The 17,187-nt window shown below is 42.2% G+C and overlaps 1 protein-coding gene across 2 annotated transcripts in view; it reads left to right on the top strand.

Moving 5' to 3' along the window:
• Positions 1 to 16,770, top strand: part of LOC128891998 (uncharacterized) — a 74,439-nt gene extending 57,669 nt beyond the window's left edge. Inside the window, exons 1-5 of one of the 2 annotated variants that reach the window (XM_054152025.1) lie at positions 2,041 to 3,603; positions 11,744 to 11,939; positions 14,074 to 14,381; positions 14,917 to 15,253; positions 15,595 to 16,770. In XM_054152025.1, coding sequence (XP_054008000.1) covers positions 11,760 to 11,939; positions 14,074 to 14,381; positions 14,917 to 15,253; positions 15,595 to 15,771 — 1,002 coding nt within the window. In that variant the 5' untranslated portion in view covers positions 2,041 to 3,603; positions 11,744 to 11,759 and the 3' untranslated portion in view covers positions 15,772 to 16,770. Of the gene's footprint in view, positions 1 to 2,040; positions 3,604 to 11,743; positions 11,940 to 14,073; positions 14,382 to 14,916; positions 15,254 to 15,594 lie in introns of those variants that run through there. The other variant, XM_054152024.1, reaches the window with a different exon arrangement.
• The last annotated feature ends 417 nt before the right edge of the window (positions 16,771 to 17,187 follow it).

Below are 17,187 nucleotides of genomic sequence, written 5' to 3'. Positions count from 1 at the left end.
CCTTTTCATAGTGAAATGAACTATCGCCTCGGTAACAAGAGTCGCGTTTTGAATCGACGATCCGAACCGGAAGTGAAGTGAAGTGAAGTGAACGGTTCAACTCGGACCACGAAGGAAGGACATCCCAGCGATGGAGTGCACCTTCGAGGGAGTGGAACCCCGAATCAACAGATGAGTATCCCTTCGACGGAATCAACGAGGATCGAGTGCTTAGGCAATCTATACGTTCCAGAGATGGACGAAATTCTTATCTAAATAGCGAATAAATATTCAATGAAAATACTTTGAAGAAATGGAAATGAATCTGCTCGAGAGAAATTATTATAAATACCTGGGTAATCGGTGAAAGCAGTATTACGGCAAAATTAAAGTTATTTGGGAAACTAGGATCTTAAGAAAAGTAAAAGTTGATCGTTGATATTATAACTCGTTCCTCGGTCGATTTACCTACCCCAACAAACATTAATCCCTTCTGAAACTTTGGCTCCGTACTAGCTTTACTTTTATTTCAATGTTTACTACAATATTCGATAGAATTACATACACACGTTCCTCTACACCCTGTCCATTTTTTCTTTTTAGTAAATAAACCATGCTCGTTCCCTCCTCGAAATCGATCCGTATTTCAAACTCGCCGATTTTATTCGTTGTTCGATCCCTCCGAAATCGAATTTTGCCCGTATCTGATCCATGAATGCAATGCACGAGCAAACGAGGGACACAAACGAAATTCTCGAGAATTGTTTAACGCGAAGGTAGCAAGGGTTCGCAGGTGACAGGGGTCAGGGGTCAGGAGGGGGGGGGGGGGGGGGGCGAGCGTTCAGGCCGTATCGTAGTTGCGCATGGAACGGGACTGAAGCCGCCGAATGCAAACGTTCAGGTTCGCGAAGCTTTATCGTCGCGGAGATAACGGTACCGAGGTATACGCTTGAACGGAAAGAGAAAGCAGACGTGAGAGAAAAACCGGCCGTAGAATGGAGTCCATTGGTACGAAGCCGAGAGTCCCGGATCGTCTCGGGGAAACAGCACCGCGATGCACGCCACTGCGACGCTTTGACTCACCTTCTTAACGTTTTAGCTACCTGGAACCTATTTACGAGCTTCTCAGTCTCGGTATCTTCGTATCAATCCTAATTTTTGCACATTCGTTTCGGTTTGTATGTATCGAGCAGCGCAAGTATACAATGCTACGCATTTAGTAGCCATCTATGGCTATTTATGGTTACAGGTATGGTTACAGGTGCGAATAATCGTAGATTAAGATTTTGGTCATAAGTATTCAAAAGAAGTTCTTAAAACACCAAAGTTTACATGTCCATTCAGATTTATATCCGGACCAGCGAGAAAGTGAGATCTCCATTGTCATTCACGACGTTACGTGAATTTAATCACGTGTATATTCAAGTTCTCGTAAAAAATCAAATGCTCTAATTCAGAGTAATTGTTCATTGTACAGAAATAACTTTTTCTTTGTAACACCTGTCCTCTGTCTAAATAGACGGGTAGCTGAAGCGTTAAATGCACGTTTTTCGCCCGAGAACCAAAGATGGGCAAAATTCTGAAGAAACCGTCGAATAACGAATGGAAGGTAAACAACTGTTTACGCGTTACTCGTGAAGTGCAGATTGGAATCTAAATCGAAGCTGTTGAACATTGAACAAATAACAGTTTGTTTGCTTGTTTTGTTTGTTGGGTCGTTGCACGAACTTTCCTATTCGTCGTCGATTATTCGAACGCAATTCTGCCCATCTCTGCCGAAAACGCATCGATCGAGGCCCGTAATAGCGAGCTACTCTTAGCACGGAAGCCCTTCGATGCCCTTGTTTCGTTGACCTTTCAGGTAGCAATCGGACTGATACGGATTATCTATACGATCCCAACCCTCCAGGTTTCGTGAGATTTTTCGAGCCACGACGACTATTATCCCCGCTTCTCGAGGGGTAAAACTACCCCCAAAGCTGAGAATGAAATGCCTGTCGGATCAACCAATACGTTGCATCGAGTCTGCTACCCGTTTAATTGCGCTCGCAACTTATCGGAATTGCGAGTAGCGGTGGCAACGCTTTAACTATCGGTTCGAATGTCGAACTGTAATTAGTAACTTACTCGATTTGCAGCCCGTACTGTTTCCCGTCGTCGATTCCATCTTTCAATTTTCACCTTGGTATTTGTCCCTCGGTATCGCTGTAGTCCGAAAGTTTAGCGTTCGATTAAAGAGGAATATAGAACTGAATTACAACGTAACAAGAAGTCAAATAAGAACGAGTTTGTTCACCTATTTCTCAGTTTTCATTTAATTTCGACAAATTTTCTTCGATAAACATAGAAAGTACGAACACTTAGGAGCCTAAGTATACGCATAAATACCAGCTGCGCTTTACAACTCGCGTTTCCGTCTTGGTCTGTTTACCACTTGTGATAGTAATGCAAATAACTCAAATAAACAAAGTAGTTGAATCAGTCCCATCGCTACCTCGGTATCTTTCCTCTTCTTTCTCTCATTTCGACGATGTCGCACCAAGCGAGTCCAGCTTTCGCACTCTCCTCGCTTTCGCGCGATATTGGCCCACTCCTCCCGCTACCATCCATTCCTCCAGGGGGGAGAATATAATTGTTCCTTTTTTCCGTTGTGTTTCCATTTAATCCATTGTTTTCCTTCCGCGCGTACTCGCAATCTCACCAGGGATGGGTAAAATTTCTCGTCCAGATGGAGGGCTCGAATAACGAATAAAAAATAACCAACTCATTCGCTGATCGTTAAGTAAATATTAGAATTGGAGTCGCGGAACGAAATACATCGCGATGGGACGACTAACGATTGAATTGATTGCGAGATAAAATAAACTTGGATGAAGGTTTCTATATGAATTTATCCACCGTGAAAAATGTAAAAGCAAGTTACTTATAACAGATAATTCTTGATATTTATTTTCTATGTAGACGTTTCGATGATATATATAAATGTAAATTATTTACTTTTATAATTGTAAAGGATGAATTTATACTTGTTCTCGAAAATTGAGCTGATCGATTGAATTCGACAAATTACTGTAAGTCGATTTAATTTATCACCGATTGTTCCGGTGAAATTTCCTCCATCTCTGTCAATCGCGATCAATGGCGCATCGTAAGTAAACAAGACACCATAGGGGCTCAATTGAACCTCCCCGTAATCAATATCCCCCACAACTCGTTACCAGTATTCAAATCCGTTATACGTAAAAGAAATTTCTTTACACGAGAAATTCTATTAATATAATGTTAGATCTTAATATCCTTGTTTTAATTATTTTTTACACGTTTCGTCTTAACAATTCTATTAACGTAGGGTTATCAATATTCCGTTTAATTTCTATGCGATTCCTACTTTCTCCCAACATTTTCGCTATACCTTCGAAGAAATTAAGCTCGTCCTGGACCCTCTCGAGAATGCAACGCGCCACTGATCGCGGTTTCGCGCCGAATCGAGTCTTGGTCGCGATTCTCTTTGTCCAGAGACGTTTTCACGGACGACGCGTCATTCTCCTTTTTCGTTCGCGCAGGATGCGAGTCGGTTCGCCTCCGGACCACGTCGTCAAGACACAGCCACCAGCTCGAGCAAAGGTAATCTCCTCTCGCTATGCGATCGATTCCGTCAGCGTGCTGCCAAGAGGGCAAAGCCTTCGTTTCGGTCCACGAAAGGAAGCCACGGCGCGCGCTCGACGCTTCCAAGCTCCTTTTTCCGCTAGCGTTCGACAATCAGCCCGCGGCGAGGATAATTGCAAACTCCTGTACGCCCGGATGAACCCTTTCAGCTGTTTGTTTCGCATCAGGTGTCGCCTGTGTACAGTGCACGCGACGAATCAACCGCTTCGAAATCAGTTTATCTGTAAGGGACACATCGAATATTCGAAATGGCGCGCTTATTTATTCATTTGTTCCGATAATGGGACCATTAAGGAGGTATATACGCGATTATACGCGCATGCGTTTCTCACAGCGTTGAATCGAGCGTTAATATTGAAATAAGGTAAATGCTCTCGTTAACTTTTCATATGTAAAATTTAAACTTAAATTAAAAGCATAAAGGTACAGCGATATTAAAATTAATTTGTATAAATTAAATGAAAGAAACAAGTATTCCGTCGATGGCATGAGTTTGGCAATAAAACGGATAAATATTCTCTTGAGTTTCGTGCTTTAATTCGAACAATAAATTGGGATATCGAGGGAAAGTTGCCGATGATATTGAAAACTACACTCCTTTGCTATCATTTCAAGATATAAACGGCGTTGCATCCTACTCAAATTTCTGAATTTTGCCCATTAGGGGACACACAGTGGAACGTCTCCAAACTCGAGTATCCGCGTATGCCAACGCGTGCATTTTCGCCTTTGAACGAAGTCTCCGAAACGGATGTAAATATTTACCAACGAAAGCGCAGAAGTTGAACGGTTGACAGGCACCCCCGTGTTTACGAATCGTTGGCATCGTCTATTCACCGACGAGGGAACTCGAGGGGAAGGAATTTTGTCAAAATTTTGTTCACTGGAATGGTCCCATATCAGACTAGCGGTATACGACTTGCAACTCTAATTGTATATTACGTTCAATATAATATATCATCGCCACATGTTCTGCGAGCGTTCGTTAAAGTGTTAATACATAATAATATACTTCGATAAATACAGAAGTTAATCGAACGATTAAGCTATATTTTTCAATCAACTCTTAACGATCAGTGTGTTTTCAACTCTCCCGAACAACTTCATTATTAACAAAACAGTACTTTTGACTACCGATGTATATTATTATATATTAACATCCATTATAATTATTCTATCGAATATAACATAATTAAACGTAATACTATATTATATTATATTATATTCTCTACTCCATTTACGTAGGATCATTCATGATCTACTATTTCAAGAACGTGCATAATTTATTCGTAATGAAGATAATGAAACTTGAACGTACACGGCCAAAGTGGTATAACCCACCCCTCGGCCTCTACAAACATTTCCATTTCCACCGAAATATAAGAAACTAATTCCCTTCAAATTTGATTTACCGCGGTCTGGCTGTATTCCGCCGGGCAAAGGGATAAATCCACGTACAGGGGGTGTTTGCCAGGCGCAACCTTTTGCGGTCGATGAGCAACACGCTCGAACACGCGTCCTGCGATTCGACAGAGCCGATATTGAATTACCGCGGTGTACGCGACTGTTGTAAACAATGGAACCTCAACGATTACAGGAAAACGGTGAACTCGATTCCCGCAATAATCGAGATAATCAATCCAATAAGGCGCTCCACTTTCGCAGCCTATCTTCTCTACCTGGCGGCCATGTTCTACCTCTTGCGTAATTCTTTGCTAACGACCTGTCTTTGTTTCCAACGGAAAGCTATTAATTTCGCTGATTTCTGGGCCGACCCATGTCAACGCAACGCGGTGGGGGTGAGGCTCGCGTGCAAGTATCGAGGCTCTGCTATAAATCTACGCTGCGGTGATCGCGAAACGCGATATTTTACGTCTCTATCCTAGACGTTTCGAACTTGTTTTGGCACGGTCGTCTCCGAAGGTAAGCGTGGCGCCGTGGAATGGACGAGAGACGCCATTTCTTCGAACAACACATTCTTGATCCATTGATTCTACTCGTTTCCCCGCAACAAGACGAGCCTCGTCGATAATCCCCGGCTGTAAAAAGGTCCAGAAACGCCGGACGATCCTCTTTACAGGTCGAAAGACGAGTTCTTCGGACGAACGAGAAACGAGGCTGTCGTTCGAAAGCGAGATCGAGCTGGGGGACTCGTTTTATCCGCTCGATTCGAGTTCATCCGGCGACGAGGAGGCGCGGAGTGAAACTCAAGAAGAACCGCAAGGATCCGCGCGCGCTTTCGTCGTGGCAAACAGAGCGTATTGAATGTCTGGAAGCTATTCGAGATCGCCAACAGGCAAAACTTCTGTGGCTCTCGCGATCGTCAACATTGGTTTCCACGCATTGGTTACCAGTCGCATTTTATTGTTAGTCCCCTTCCAGGGGATCCTTGGCACCAAATTGCCAAGGGGAACGGAATTGGTTGAAATTTGTCTGAAAAGTATTCGTTTTATTCGTTAGATGTGTCCATGGTTGATTATTTATAAGTAGACTGTGGATTTTGTGCATTTTTAGTGTATACTACTGTGAAACTGTGAGTTCTGTTAACTATCATAATGAAATTGGATATATTGATATTATTACGGTTACCACGTATTTGTCCTGTTTAATTGTACTATAAATGCATCTGGGTTTATCTATGACTGTACGTGTATGTAAAAATATTCACTCGTCAAAATGTTAGGTTGATTTACCAACCCTCCAGGTCATTGACCTAATCTCAATTGCAATGGATCGATATACATAAGTATATGACTTGATTATACATGATCGATACAACATGTATAGAACATATGTACAAAATGTATGACCTAATGGTTATTACTATGTATCTCTATCAAAGCTGGACAATATTCGAATCGAAATGGATGTAAAAAATAACTGTCCAAAACCATTCATTCCGAACCGTAATTTTCAACACAGTTATCTATAAATGAAAAATAATATCGATTCGTTCGAAATAATAACCGTTTCAAATAACGAATTGTTTCGTTACTTTTGCATTTCAAATTTAACGAGAGAAATATTCCTCGAAACAATACAGAACAAAATAAATTTATTATATGCCAATCGATATTTAAATTTATTCCGAGCCACGTTTCACCAAAAAATTCATCATCGTAGTATAATGAAACCATCATAAATAAAACAATAAACACTGTTCAGAGAAATTTTCGTAATTTTCCCACCTCATCTCGACTTTAATTTACCGTGATATTTGTCGACCTCGTCCCTCGAAAAGGTTGCATCCGTCCGTCACATCCCTTATCCGACGTTACTTGAGCGTAATTCCTATCGAACGTTTATCCACGTTCACCGTGTCCGTGCATGCGTGTCTCGCAGCTGGAAACGCATTTATGCTCGATGCAATAACGACGTATATACATATATCCAGAATACGCATGGCTCGCGTATCGACTCCCTTCGCAAGGGTTGCGCAAGAAACAGGCTGACTCGACATTGTCGACGGATAATTGAGAGAAATTTCCAGGAGTCGTAACGGGCTGCACGGCTCGTAAACCGGCATGGAAATTCGCGCGATACACGCGACTAACGTACGCTGTTTCACCTGTGAATTATGGCCTCGCTGAGGGACGGGGCGGATGACTTTGCCAAACTATCGTCCCTTGGTATCGGCGCTAGGAATCTAACCCTTTGGAGTTGGGGAGAGAAGGGCTAGGAAATGTCGCACCTTTTGGATTGTCGGCTGAATTTATTAGAAATAAATTGAGAAAAAATAATGGAGTCGAAGTTTATTGGAAGTAGTGGGGTTGTTACTTCGGGCAGATCGAGTTTTACTCTTTTAAAGGATTAAGCATCAAAGGATTAAGGGCTAATTACTAGTGCGCCACGAACGTGTGAGTTGTGAGTCAATGGGTCAATTTTAATTCTTTGTACTTGGTTTTTATTGTACCCCAAGAAATTAAATTTCATTCGATCGAATGCTAAGAATTTAAAGGATTTAAAGCTAAGAAAATTTCTTTGTTTACGTGGTGACCGTGCCCTCCCCTCCCACACTCAGTAACAAGGAGACAAATTAGTATCGTACGAGTTGGTCCAGTGAGCGAAAGCTTCTTAAGCAAATATTCTCCTTTCATAAGAGAAGTTACTCTCTTAAAAAATTTCGGACACCGTCGAACTGTACCAACCTTCTAAATCAAACGTCGATCATCTGGTGTTGCCGTTAGCGTTAATCGACTACTCAATTCTGTAACCACCCGTTCCTCGAGTTCGCTTGGAAAGTTCTTCGCACCATCTACCTTTGGTGGATCGTTCGGCAAACAGCTGTAAGTTCGCCAATATTGCCACTTAAACATGGAAATTGAATGTTTCACGAAGAATGGCGGGAAATAAACACAGCCCGAACGGGGTGGAAGGTTCTAGTAATTTTTCTCGAGGGCATCGAACGCTCTGGGACGCGCTATGAAATACGCGGTCGGTGCACGATTCGAGAATCGATCGACTAACTGCGAGGAAACATCAAACGAAACGGGTGAGTCACTCTCGGGTGACTCATGCATAATTTATCTCGACTTAATTAGAGAACGGACGTACTAGCCTCGCGTGCAGAAAAAGCAACGTTTTCCATAAATAAATGTGCAGCTGGGTTATGCAAATCGTACACTGAAATCGTAAATTAAATGTTATCCTCTCGATCCCCACCCGCGTTGGAATTTCTCTTGGCGGTTAATTTTAGTTGTTGCAAAATTGGCTGAATCTCGTGACTAGGCTGTGGATTTTGTGCATTTATTAGGAACAACGATACAGAAAATATACGTGAAATATATGTATATTGTATGTTGAATATATTCTACAGTTAATGATATCAATATTTTTACCATTTAAAATACGCATTGTTAAATACGAAACCATTTATTGATGCACGACTCATACTTTTCCTTTCTTTAATTCCGCGCTTTTATCCTCAAGGAAAATGTCAAATTTTGACGCGTAACATACACTCCCCCTCCCTCTTTATACCTATTTGATATCGGACAAATAAAAACCGTCGGAAATTCAGCGGCGAAGGAAATTACTCTGGGATGCTTTGTAATTGGAGTACGAACGGATGTCAGAGTCGACGCGAGGGCAACGAAAAAATGTCGAGAGCGAGGCAAAGTACTCTGTTTGACGAAAAATAATAAAAAAAAAAAAGAAGTCTTGTTTAAAACGCTATCGCAGCGCTCGTTTAAACTTTCGAGGGGAGAATGAAAGGAAACGCGCGGAACTAGCGCGCTTTTAAGGCGGAACAACGAATAGAAATTACGTTCCATCATAGGTGGTCGAGAATAATAATATGCATCGCTATCAGAGCTGTCTGAAACGCGAGGAAGGGATCGAGGAATGCAATTTCTCGGAGAAGCGGCTTCTCGAGCGTTAACGCGGCCGAAAATAACCGACCGTCGGTCCAATAAATTACAATATGGAGGTGTTCAATCTCCTCGAGTTCTGCATAATTTTAACTCCTTTGGCCGTGTACAGGGAACAACGCCGTGACGATGGAAAAGGTATTCAAATTTGAGGTACTTCCGTTTAAAGTTGTCGATGAAGCAGCTTTCGATGAAAAATGAATCGGTTGAAATTAAAGTTTCTTCTCTACTTTTGTTTGTTTATTTTACATCGTTACACTGCAGAGCATGAGTCAGAAATTTAATAAATAGCGAAGTCTCGATCTAAAATTTCAGGTCGTTGTTATACTTTTCATTATAATTATACTTTCTCTTACATAAAGAATAGATCAACGTATCAGTGGATCGCTATCCATAATTTTATATATCGTATTTTTTAAATCAGGTGTCGCTAATTAAAATATTGTTAGGATTGGATTGGTGCAGTCTACCTGATACGATCATTTTTATTACGATGGCTCTCTGAAGAACGAAAATTATTCAGTTTCGGATGCGTGGTAAGGCTCGTTCCTGTTTAATAGGCAAATAAATGGACAAATTATGCAGGTGGCAGCCGTGTGTTTAAATTGAACGGCTCCCTGACGTTTCGCCAATATCACAGTTGTCTTTGACAGGGCTTAAATAAGCTCTTGGTCTTCAGTCGTAACGTGGCATACATACTGCCATTGTTAATTACTCGAACGACCGTATGAGCCGCGAATGCCCGGGATATTATTTTAGGTATTAAACGTGTACGCTAATTAGTTACCGTACGACGCGACTAGGGATATCCGAGATCCAAGTTACTAACGTTCCATATCGCAAAATAGCTAAACGATGAAACGTCATTACCATTCGCATGTGAAAGATCCTAAAAATAGTTTTTCATGCTCCGAATAAATTCCAACATTGAATGGATTCTTTGCGATATTCGTTGTTTAGTTTTTTTTTTTTTTTTATGATTATTGCATTCGTGGATAAATATATAAAGTAACATGCGATGTTTTATGCGATTGAATGGCAGGATTATTTCAAAGTATATATAATAGTATATAAATGTGTACGTAATTCGAGATAGATTCGGAGCAATCATCAACAGAACGTTGATAATCCTTTAAATCGACGTAGATAATAATAACTTGCACCATCACTGGCTGCTTTCACTCGCGTCTTTCCCATCGATCTTCTCTGTACTCCGAACCAGTCGAAAGAGCCGCGTAATGTCTCGTCACAGTTTAGTCGGCGCCGCTTGAAAACATCCGCGCTAGTAGAAAGAGTGAGTAATGGTCAGACGCATTATCCAAGTCGTGCCCAATCACGAAAGTACTCGAGGAATTTTCGCGCATACATTGTACAAATGCACGCGCATTAAGGACACTTTAAAGTATTGTACAAAGATTCGTTTTCCAAACCGATATCGACGCAAATAGTTTTCTACGACCCCCCCCCCCCCCCCCCCCGTTCCTCACGTACAATCTCGAGCATGATCTATCAAACGCAAACTCGTTCGCGGATATATGGAAAATCAATAACGTTCAATCAACGCGGCAAACGGTGCGGAAAAGCTCGTGGGTCAAATTTTCCCTGGCATCTGATTTCCAGCTAGCGTTTAATTAATAGCTCTCGGCACATAACCGTTGCTACGTTTCATTAAAATATATGGCGACCCGTCGAACGGTTTGAAACGAAGCCACTCCCTCGCATCGATGAACGAGTGGATGGATATATAGGTATATTACTCGGAGAAAAACTGTAGCGAATTAAAATTGAACGTACCGAGGAATGTCCAACGAAAGGGTGAACGAAATTTCAGGGCAAGACCAATGGAATGGGAAATATTAAAATCGAGAAGGATTTAGGGAAGGAAGCTACCTCGGAGACGTTAAAGTCGTAGAAATATCAAACAAATGTTTGTTTCGAGAACAATTAATTCAATAGAAGATCTGTTCGATGGTGTTTATTGTGCGTGTATCGGATAATACACAAATTATTTTTATTGAGATTTTGTTAAATAAAATAGCGATACTGGAGACATCATGATATTGGGGAAAAAGGAATCGCAATTATTGAGAGGATATTCAAAGGAACCAGAACTCGACAAAGGTTCGACTACCTGCGCCCGTACCAACCTTCTTTTGCTAAAGCGATCACGCGATATCGACCTGCTACTTAAAATTACTTAGAGGGTTATTAACGTTTCATCGTTCCCCAACTTTCGAGCCTCTCGCAGAGTGCCGCACGTTAAAGTTGAGAGTTCTCTTAACAAACTTTCGTATCGATTAAAAAAAAAAAAAAACAAAAAAACACTGTTCCCTCGATTAATTCAGTTGCAACTTTCGACGGGGTTGCTCTAAAAGCTCGAAATATTCTTTTGATTCTCTTCTAGGAACACAAGAAAATAAAAAAAATCAACGCTCACGAAAACCGACACAGCATGCGACATTCTATATCGTTAATTCGAATAATTACTGTTACAATAATCAGAAGTATGTCTCCAAAATATGTGCTTAAATCTTCGACAAAATTCTTGAAGTATGCACGTTCTCGATTCTGTACATTACAACTAAATATCTGTTGCGATTAGCTTCGTACGAGCAAAAATATCCCACGAACAACGCCAGACTTAAAGAAAATGATTCAAAATTAAGAATACTATTGAGAAACAGTACTCGAGCCCGAAATAAAAGGAATTTTTCAATTTCTGGTTTCAGCTTCGACGAGACGTCGATGGACAGTTGTCCACTGTCGGCGATCACCGAGGGAAGAGCGAGCGACTCGCCGAAGGATTGCATCGAGACGGAAGTGACGTCGCTGGAGGAGGCCAAGTCGGTGATAGCGGCCCTTCGAGCGAGACAGAGGGCACAGGCGCATCAGATGCTCGCCTGGAGGAGGACCCTGAAATTGCAGGTAAGCCGCGCGCAGATTGATACCGATAGGGAGGGAAAAGGCAGATGTATCTGTAATTACCTACGAGCAGACTGCTTCTGCAAAACAGCGTGGCTGTTGAACGATCGGGGCCCCATTATCTGGTAAAACTTTGAAGAGCCGGCCGCGTGCTTCCGGGACAGGCCAGACGGTCTCGTGACGTTCGACTATTCCCCTTCTGACTTTGCGTGACCGGAGATAATCTGCTACTAACCGTAGGGAAGTTAAAGAAAAAGAAAGAAAACCATCCCTCGAAATTCAGGGGCTGCTCTACTATTCGAATCCATCGTGGCAGAACGAGCATTAGGTTGGCCAAAAAGTTCGAATTTAACCTCTTCAGGGATAACTTTTCTTTTTTATTATTATCAAATTTGTCTTCTTCTCATTATTGAGAGTAATCATAATTATGAAACACTAAAGAGGTTCTCCTTAGACGAGGAAATATATTTACTGTATAAGATATTCGTATACTCGTACATGATACGTATGTATACGTGCGCGAAGTCTGTTCGAGTCGCGTCTCGGCTAAAAGGTCCGCTCGATGACGAGAAAAGCGTTTCTTTGTTCTCCAGAAATTCAGGCGATTATAGTTTTCGCGCAGCGAGTGAAAGGAAACGGAGAAACTCCTACGACGGGCGTGCGCTGCATGATCGGAGTTGAAAGGACCGTTCGGTGCTTGTTTTTCTACGAGCTCTGCATCGCGAAGCGCAACGGCGCTCGCGCCGTGAAAGAATGCCGAGTGGTCGTCGTCGCGTGGACGTTTTACGGGACTGCCGTTTACGCGAGACAATGCCAACAGTAATGGCCTCGTCCTTCTTGTGGGAAGGAAGAACGGCAGGAAAGGCGGTGGAGCTCGACGTGGAACGGATACTCGAATATTTATTTATTTATTTATTGATATTGAGCTCAGCGCGATTAGATTTTCGAACTTTGGTGTATATTTCTTACATGGAATTATTTCACGCGTTATTCAATTCCATTTCGTGTAAAATATATTTTTCCATTTAACAGAAAAAAGTGTCTTCAAGTCATTCGATCGATCACGGTAGAAATAGTAACAAACGAACGTGGCTAGGGTTCAGTGTTAACCCTTTACACTCGAAAGGTTGTACACTCAGTCACCGCTAGGTTTTCTTTCATTTCTTTGGAACTCGATGTGCCAATAAAATGATTGTCGTTGAGGCAAAGGTGACCTGATTCTCAGATCTCAAATTCGAGATCTCATTTTCGAAGTCAATATAATCTTAGCATTCGTGGCAATAGAATGCTAAGAAAGCATCTCGTGTTGCTGCTAAATACCAGAAAAAAAGGCCTCGAGTGCAAAGGGTTAATATATCGTCCGTGCATGACTTTCCATCTCCGGATCATCTAAAGCATTTATGGGATAAACGTGCAAAAAACTACAAAATGCGCACAGTATAGAGTAATATAAAAAATATTGAAATATTTTCTCCGTAAGCTATCGAATAACCCATCGCAATTGGAGTTTGGTTCGGAGGCGAATTTTTCCCCCTTATCCGGTTTCACCCTTTATACGAGGTTAACGGCGTAACAGCCGTCATATCTTTTCATGAAAATTTCTTTCAAGCTTGCTTCCACGCTTTTCCATCCGGTATTTATCGTACGTTGACCCCGCGAGGTGATAAAAACGATTCCAAGTGAAAAAAGATCTTTGGCCCCGAGCGATATTCATACGACATTCTGGCCATTAATAGCGGGGCACCGTGCTTAATCATCGCTGAGTGGTTGCACGCCAGCAGGAAGGAAAGTTTACTCTGCTAACTGAAATTATTAATTAACGTAACGTCGACAGTGTTCTCTTTGCATATACGCGGCGTTCGCCTATACGAGAGCTTATACAGGAACTGTAGGTGAAGTCTGAACTGGCTAATTAAAACGTAATCGTTCCCACGACCACCGATTTTTTCATTTTTTGATTCGAGAAGCGGCTCAGCGAACGAAATTAAAAACATTTATACATCTTTAACAGATTCGTTCGTGATTTTTATTACACGCTTCTTGAGATACATATACAACAACGAACGTTACGAAAGTACCAGAAATATTCTATCGTATTAATTATCGTCTGCTAAATGAACATTTATAATTGTTTCAGGAGGATCTGGTGGCTCGGCTGACGAGGGAGAAGGCCGAGCAGCTCAGGACGTTATCCTCGCAGCTGCTGCTGTTCGAGTCGAGGCTCTGCCGGAAGCAGAAGGAGATCGAGGCTAGCCTGGCGCAACGAGAGTCTATTATACTCAGACAACAGAGGGTGATTCGACAACTGCAGAGTAGATTGGCGGAAAGAAACACCGGCACAAGGGACTCGCCACCTTGCGATGCTCTAGATAGATTGGACAGCCTGGGGGACAGCGACAGCGCCGTCGTGCTCGAGGAGACTGCCGACGACCTGGCACCCCCTAGGTATTTGACTTCTTCATCCCTTAAAACCCGCCCTTTTTCTTTGCCAGTTTCGAGACGATTTTCAATATTTTCTTGCGAGCTAAGTGTTGAAGTAAGCTAACGATTTCATTCGTTTCTGAAAACTCTACACCTGATATACACTTAGTTATTTTCGTCCTCTCTGGTCTTTTATGACTGTCAGCTAACCAGGTACTGACAAGTGCAGCTTATGTCCCTGCACCTAGAATATCTTTTATATTGTCTTCCACCGTTTGCTCTTTTAAATATATATATATAATTATTTACACTATATACGGGTACGTTATTTTTACTTTAATTCCTTCAACACTAAGCACTCGACCCACACTTTTGAAATTTATGTTACCGCGTATCATAAAACCTTAAGTGATACGTAAAATAAAATATCTATGTTTTGACCAAGAAAAGAGTAGTGCCACCTCAAACGAAGCACTCTTTTCTAACACTCTGCACTACCTAATTACCTATTTTATCGATTAATATTAATTCCAAGGGCGTCCCGTTGGTTCGTTTTCAGGTTTCGCTCGAACATCACCGACGTGACGGTTATCCGATCTGTGTCGGACGCGGTGGAGCCATCGAGCAAATACTCGTCGATGCGCCGGTGCAACGGGTTCCTGAGAAGGCCGGAAATCCTGGAAACTGTTTACTCGGTGGAGGAGGACGGCGACAGCGAGAACAATCAGGACCCGTCCGAGTCGACGGAGAACTCCGAGTGCGAGGAGCGTCGGACGAAGAACTTCGGGAACGGGAAGGGCAGACTTCAAGATCTTTACGGCAGCTTCGAGAGACTAGCTCAAGAGGCGGACTCGCCGCCCACCGAGAGGCCCAGGGATGAGAGTCAGCAGGCGCAGGTGAGCTTTCATCCCGACCCTTGCGACACGAAATTAATTAATAAGCTTGTTCAATGTTAAACGAGTCCTCTGTCCCCTTTGTTCCTTCGATTCGAGTATGAGTCTTAGCAGCAGGCGTAAATCATTCACTTTTACGTAGGCTTGTACAATGCACGCTGTTGAACAATTAATTAACAAGCTCGTTTAAAAAGCTTCTTGTTCGAGTTTGAATCTTGATCGTATTTAATTTATGTACCGAGCTCTTCCAAAGTGTCGCTTCTAAATCTTTAACGCACAAGAAAAACAAACCAACAGATCCACTCGATAGTAGCTACTACGTTATACGTCCCGTTTGCTTTCAGGTGACGTACAACAGGGTAATGAGCAACCACAGATCGGTGACGAAGCCGAAAGACGTGAAGTACAAAAGGATAAACAAGGCGAAATCAAAGAGTTTGGAGGAACTGAGGGGCCGTCTGAGAAATTGGGCCGAGAAAGGGAACAAAATCGCTATATCGTTGGATCAGTCTTACGCCTGAATAAGGTCCACCTCGTACCTCCTGAAACTATGTTATAGGAATTCTTTCGAGCACGGCGATCACGGTCGACCGAACGCTGATAAAACTGCTTCGCTCTTATCACGCCGAGAGTCGCGCCAAGAGGTCGCGGCGGTGTATTTAATTGAAATTCTCATCGCTCCATGTGATATTTACTGTAGTGTCTCGAGAATTAAATTAGAAAACCTCACGCGTCGCGTGGACAATTTTCAGCCACTTGTGATATATATAATGATTTTATTGTAATACGAGCACGGTTGTTTTAGTGATAGTCATTGTCGCGAGGATGATGGTGGCGCGTTAGACAGGGCGAGATATAAACAGCTTAGAGAGGGGGGTGGGGAACTCATCTAAATCTGGAACACAGGGAAGGGCTGTAAAGTATTGAATTTTCTAGGTTCGTGATAATTAATTTTATTTTTCATATCCTCTCACACTTTTCTTTTACAAAAGAGTCGAATCGATTTCAAAGTAACTCACCGTGGATTCTTAAAAATAGAAACAATGCAAGTCTTTCGTTCTTTGTTTTGTATGAATAATAATGACGAGCTATTAAAATAATAAACCTCCCCTCTAACAATGCGCCACTCTCGTGGTGCCAGCGGGAAGGGAGCAGAGAAATAATCGAAGGAATTGCCGGTCGCGTGGCAATTTTCGCTTGATTGTTTCCTCTCGGCTTCATCTTCCCTTCAGCGAGAGAGTAACTTTGCGCCGCCACGAAACCGCGTTGCCAAATTGTACAATCAACAATTTTATCGCTCTCTCCGTCGTCGGAGCCGCAGACATTCGAGTATTTACCCTTAGCAGGCGAGACGAGAATATATTAACCCTGGAACTCCGCGCTTCACTTATACAGTCATTGATCAAATTATCGAAGACACCTTGGAGAATAGGTTTTTCCATTTCAACCCATTCTCGTACCGTTTCTCTCTTGTTCCCTTTGAAGGTCTGGCACGAGCCACAATTCGACGCCGTGTTTGCGTGCACGCGACGACCACCCAGCGCTTCAACGTTCGTATAGTTCCCATTTTGTCAATTACGATCATTCCTCGTCGACGAGGAATGCGATGCTTGTTCACCAGAGGTAGGTGAAATTTTCTTCCAATAATCGTAACGGGTCGGGAACTGTTTTTATTAAAAATTGTATTTCACCAAAAGCAAAGGAGGTATTCGACGAATTGCGAGTAACTCTAGTTCAAAGATGACTGTTTGCAAAAAAACGTGAGAGATCCTCCACAGAGATCACACATAATGTAAAATGCCTACGATATTTATTTATTTATTTATTTATTTATTTATTCCCCGTAAAATAATCAGGCGAACTCGAAAGACACCGTAATAGTCTATCCATCATCTTATCCAGGTAAAAAATTTTCCTATCTCTGGTGTATACATGGT

This window comes from Hylaeus anthracinus, unplaced genomic scaffold, assembly GCF_026225885.1.
Source record: "Hylaeus anthracinus isolate JK02 unplaced genomic scaffold, UHH_iyHylAnth1.0_haploid 12002, whole genome shotgun sequence".
NCBI classification, from domain to species: Eukaryota; Metazoa; Arthropoda; class Insecta; order Hymenoptera; family Colletidae; genus Hylaeus; species Hylaeus anthracinus.
The sequence above is the reverse complement of the archived record's forward strand: the minus strand, read 5'-3'. Positions and strand labels throughout refer to the sequence as shown.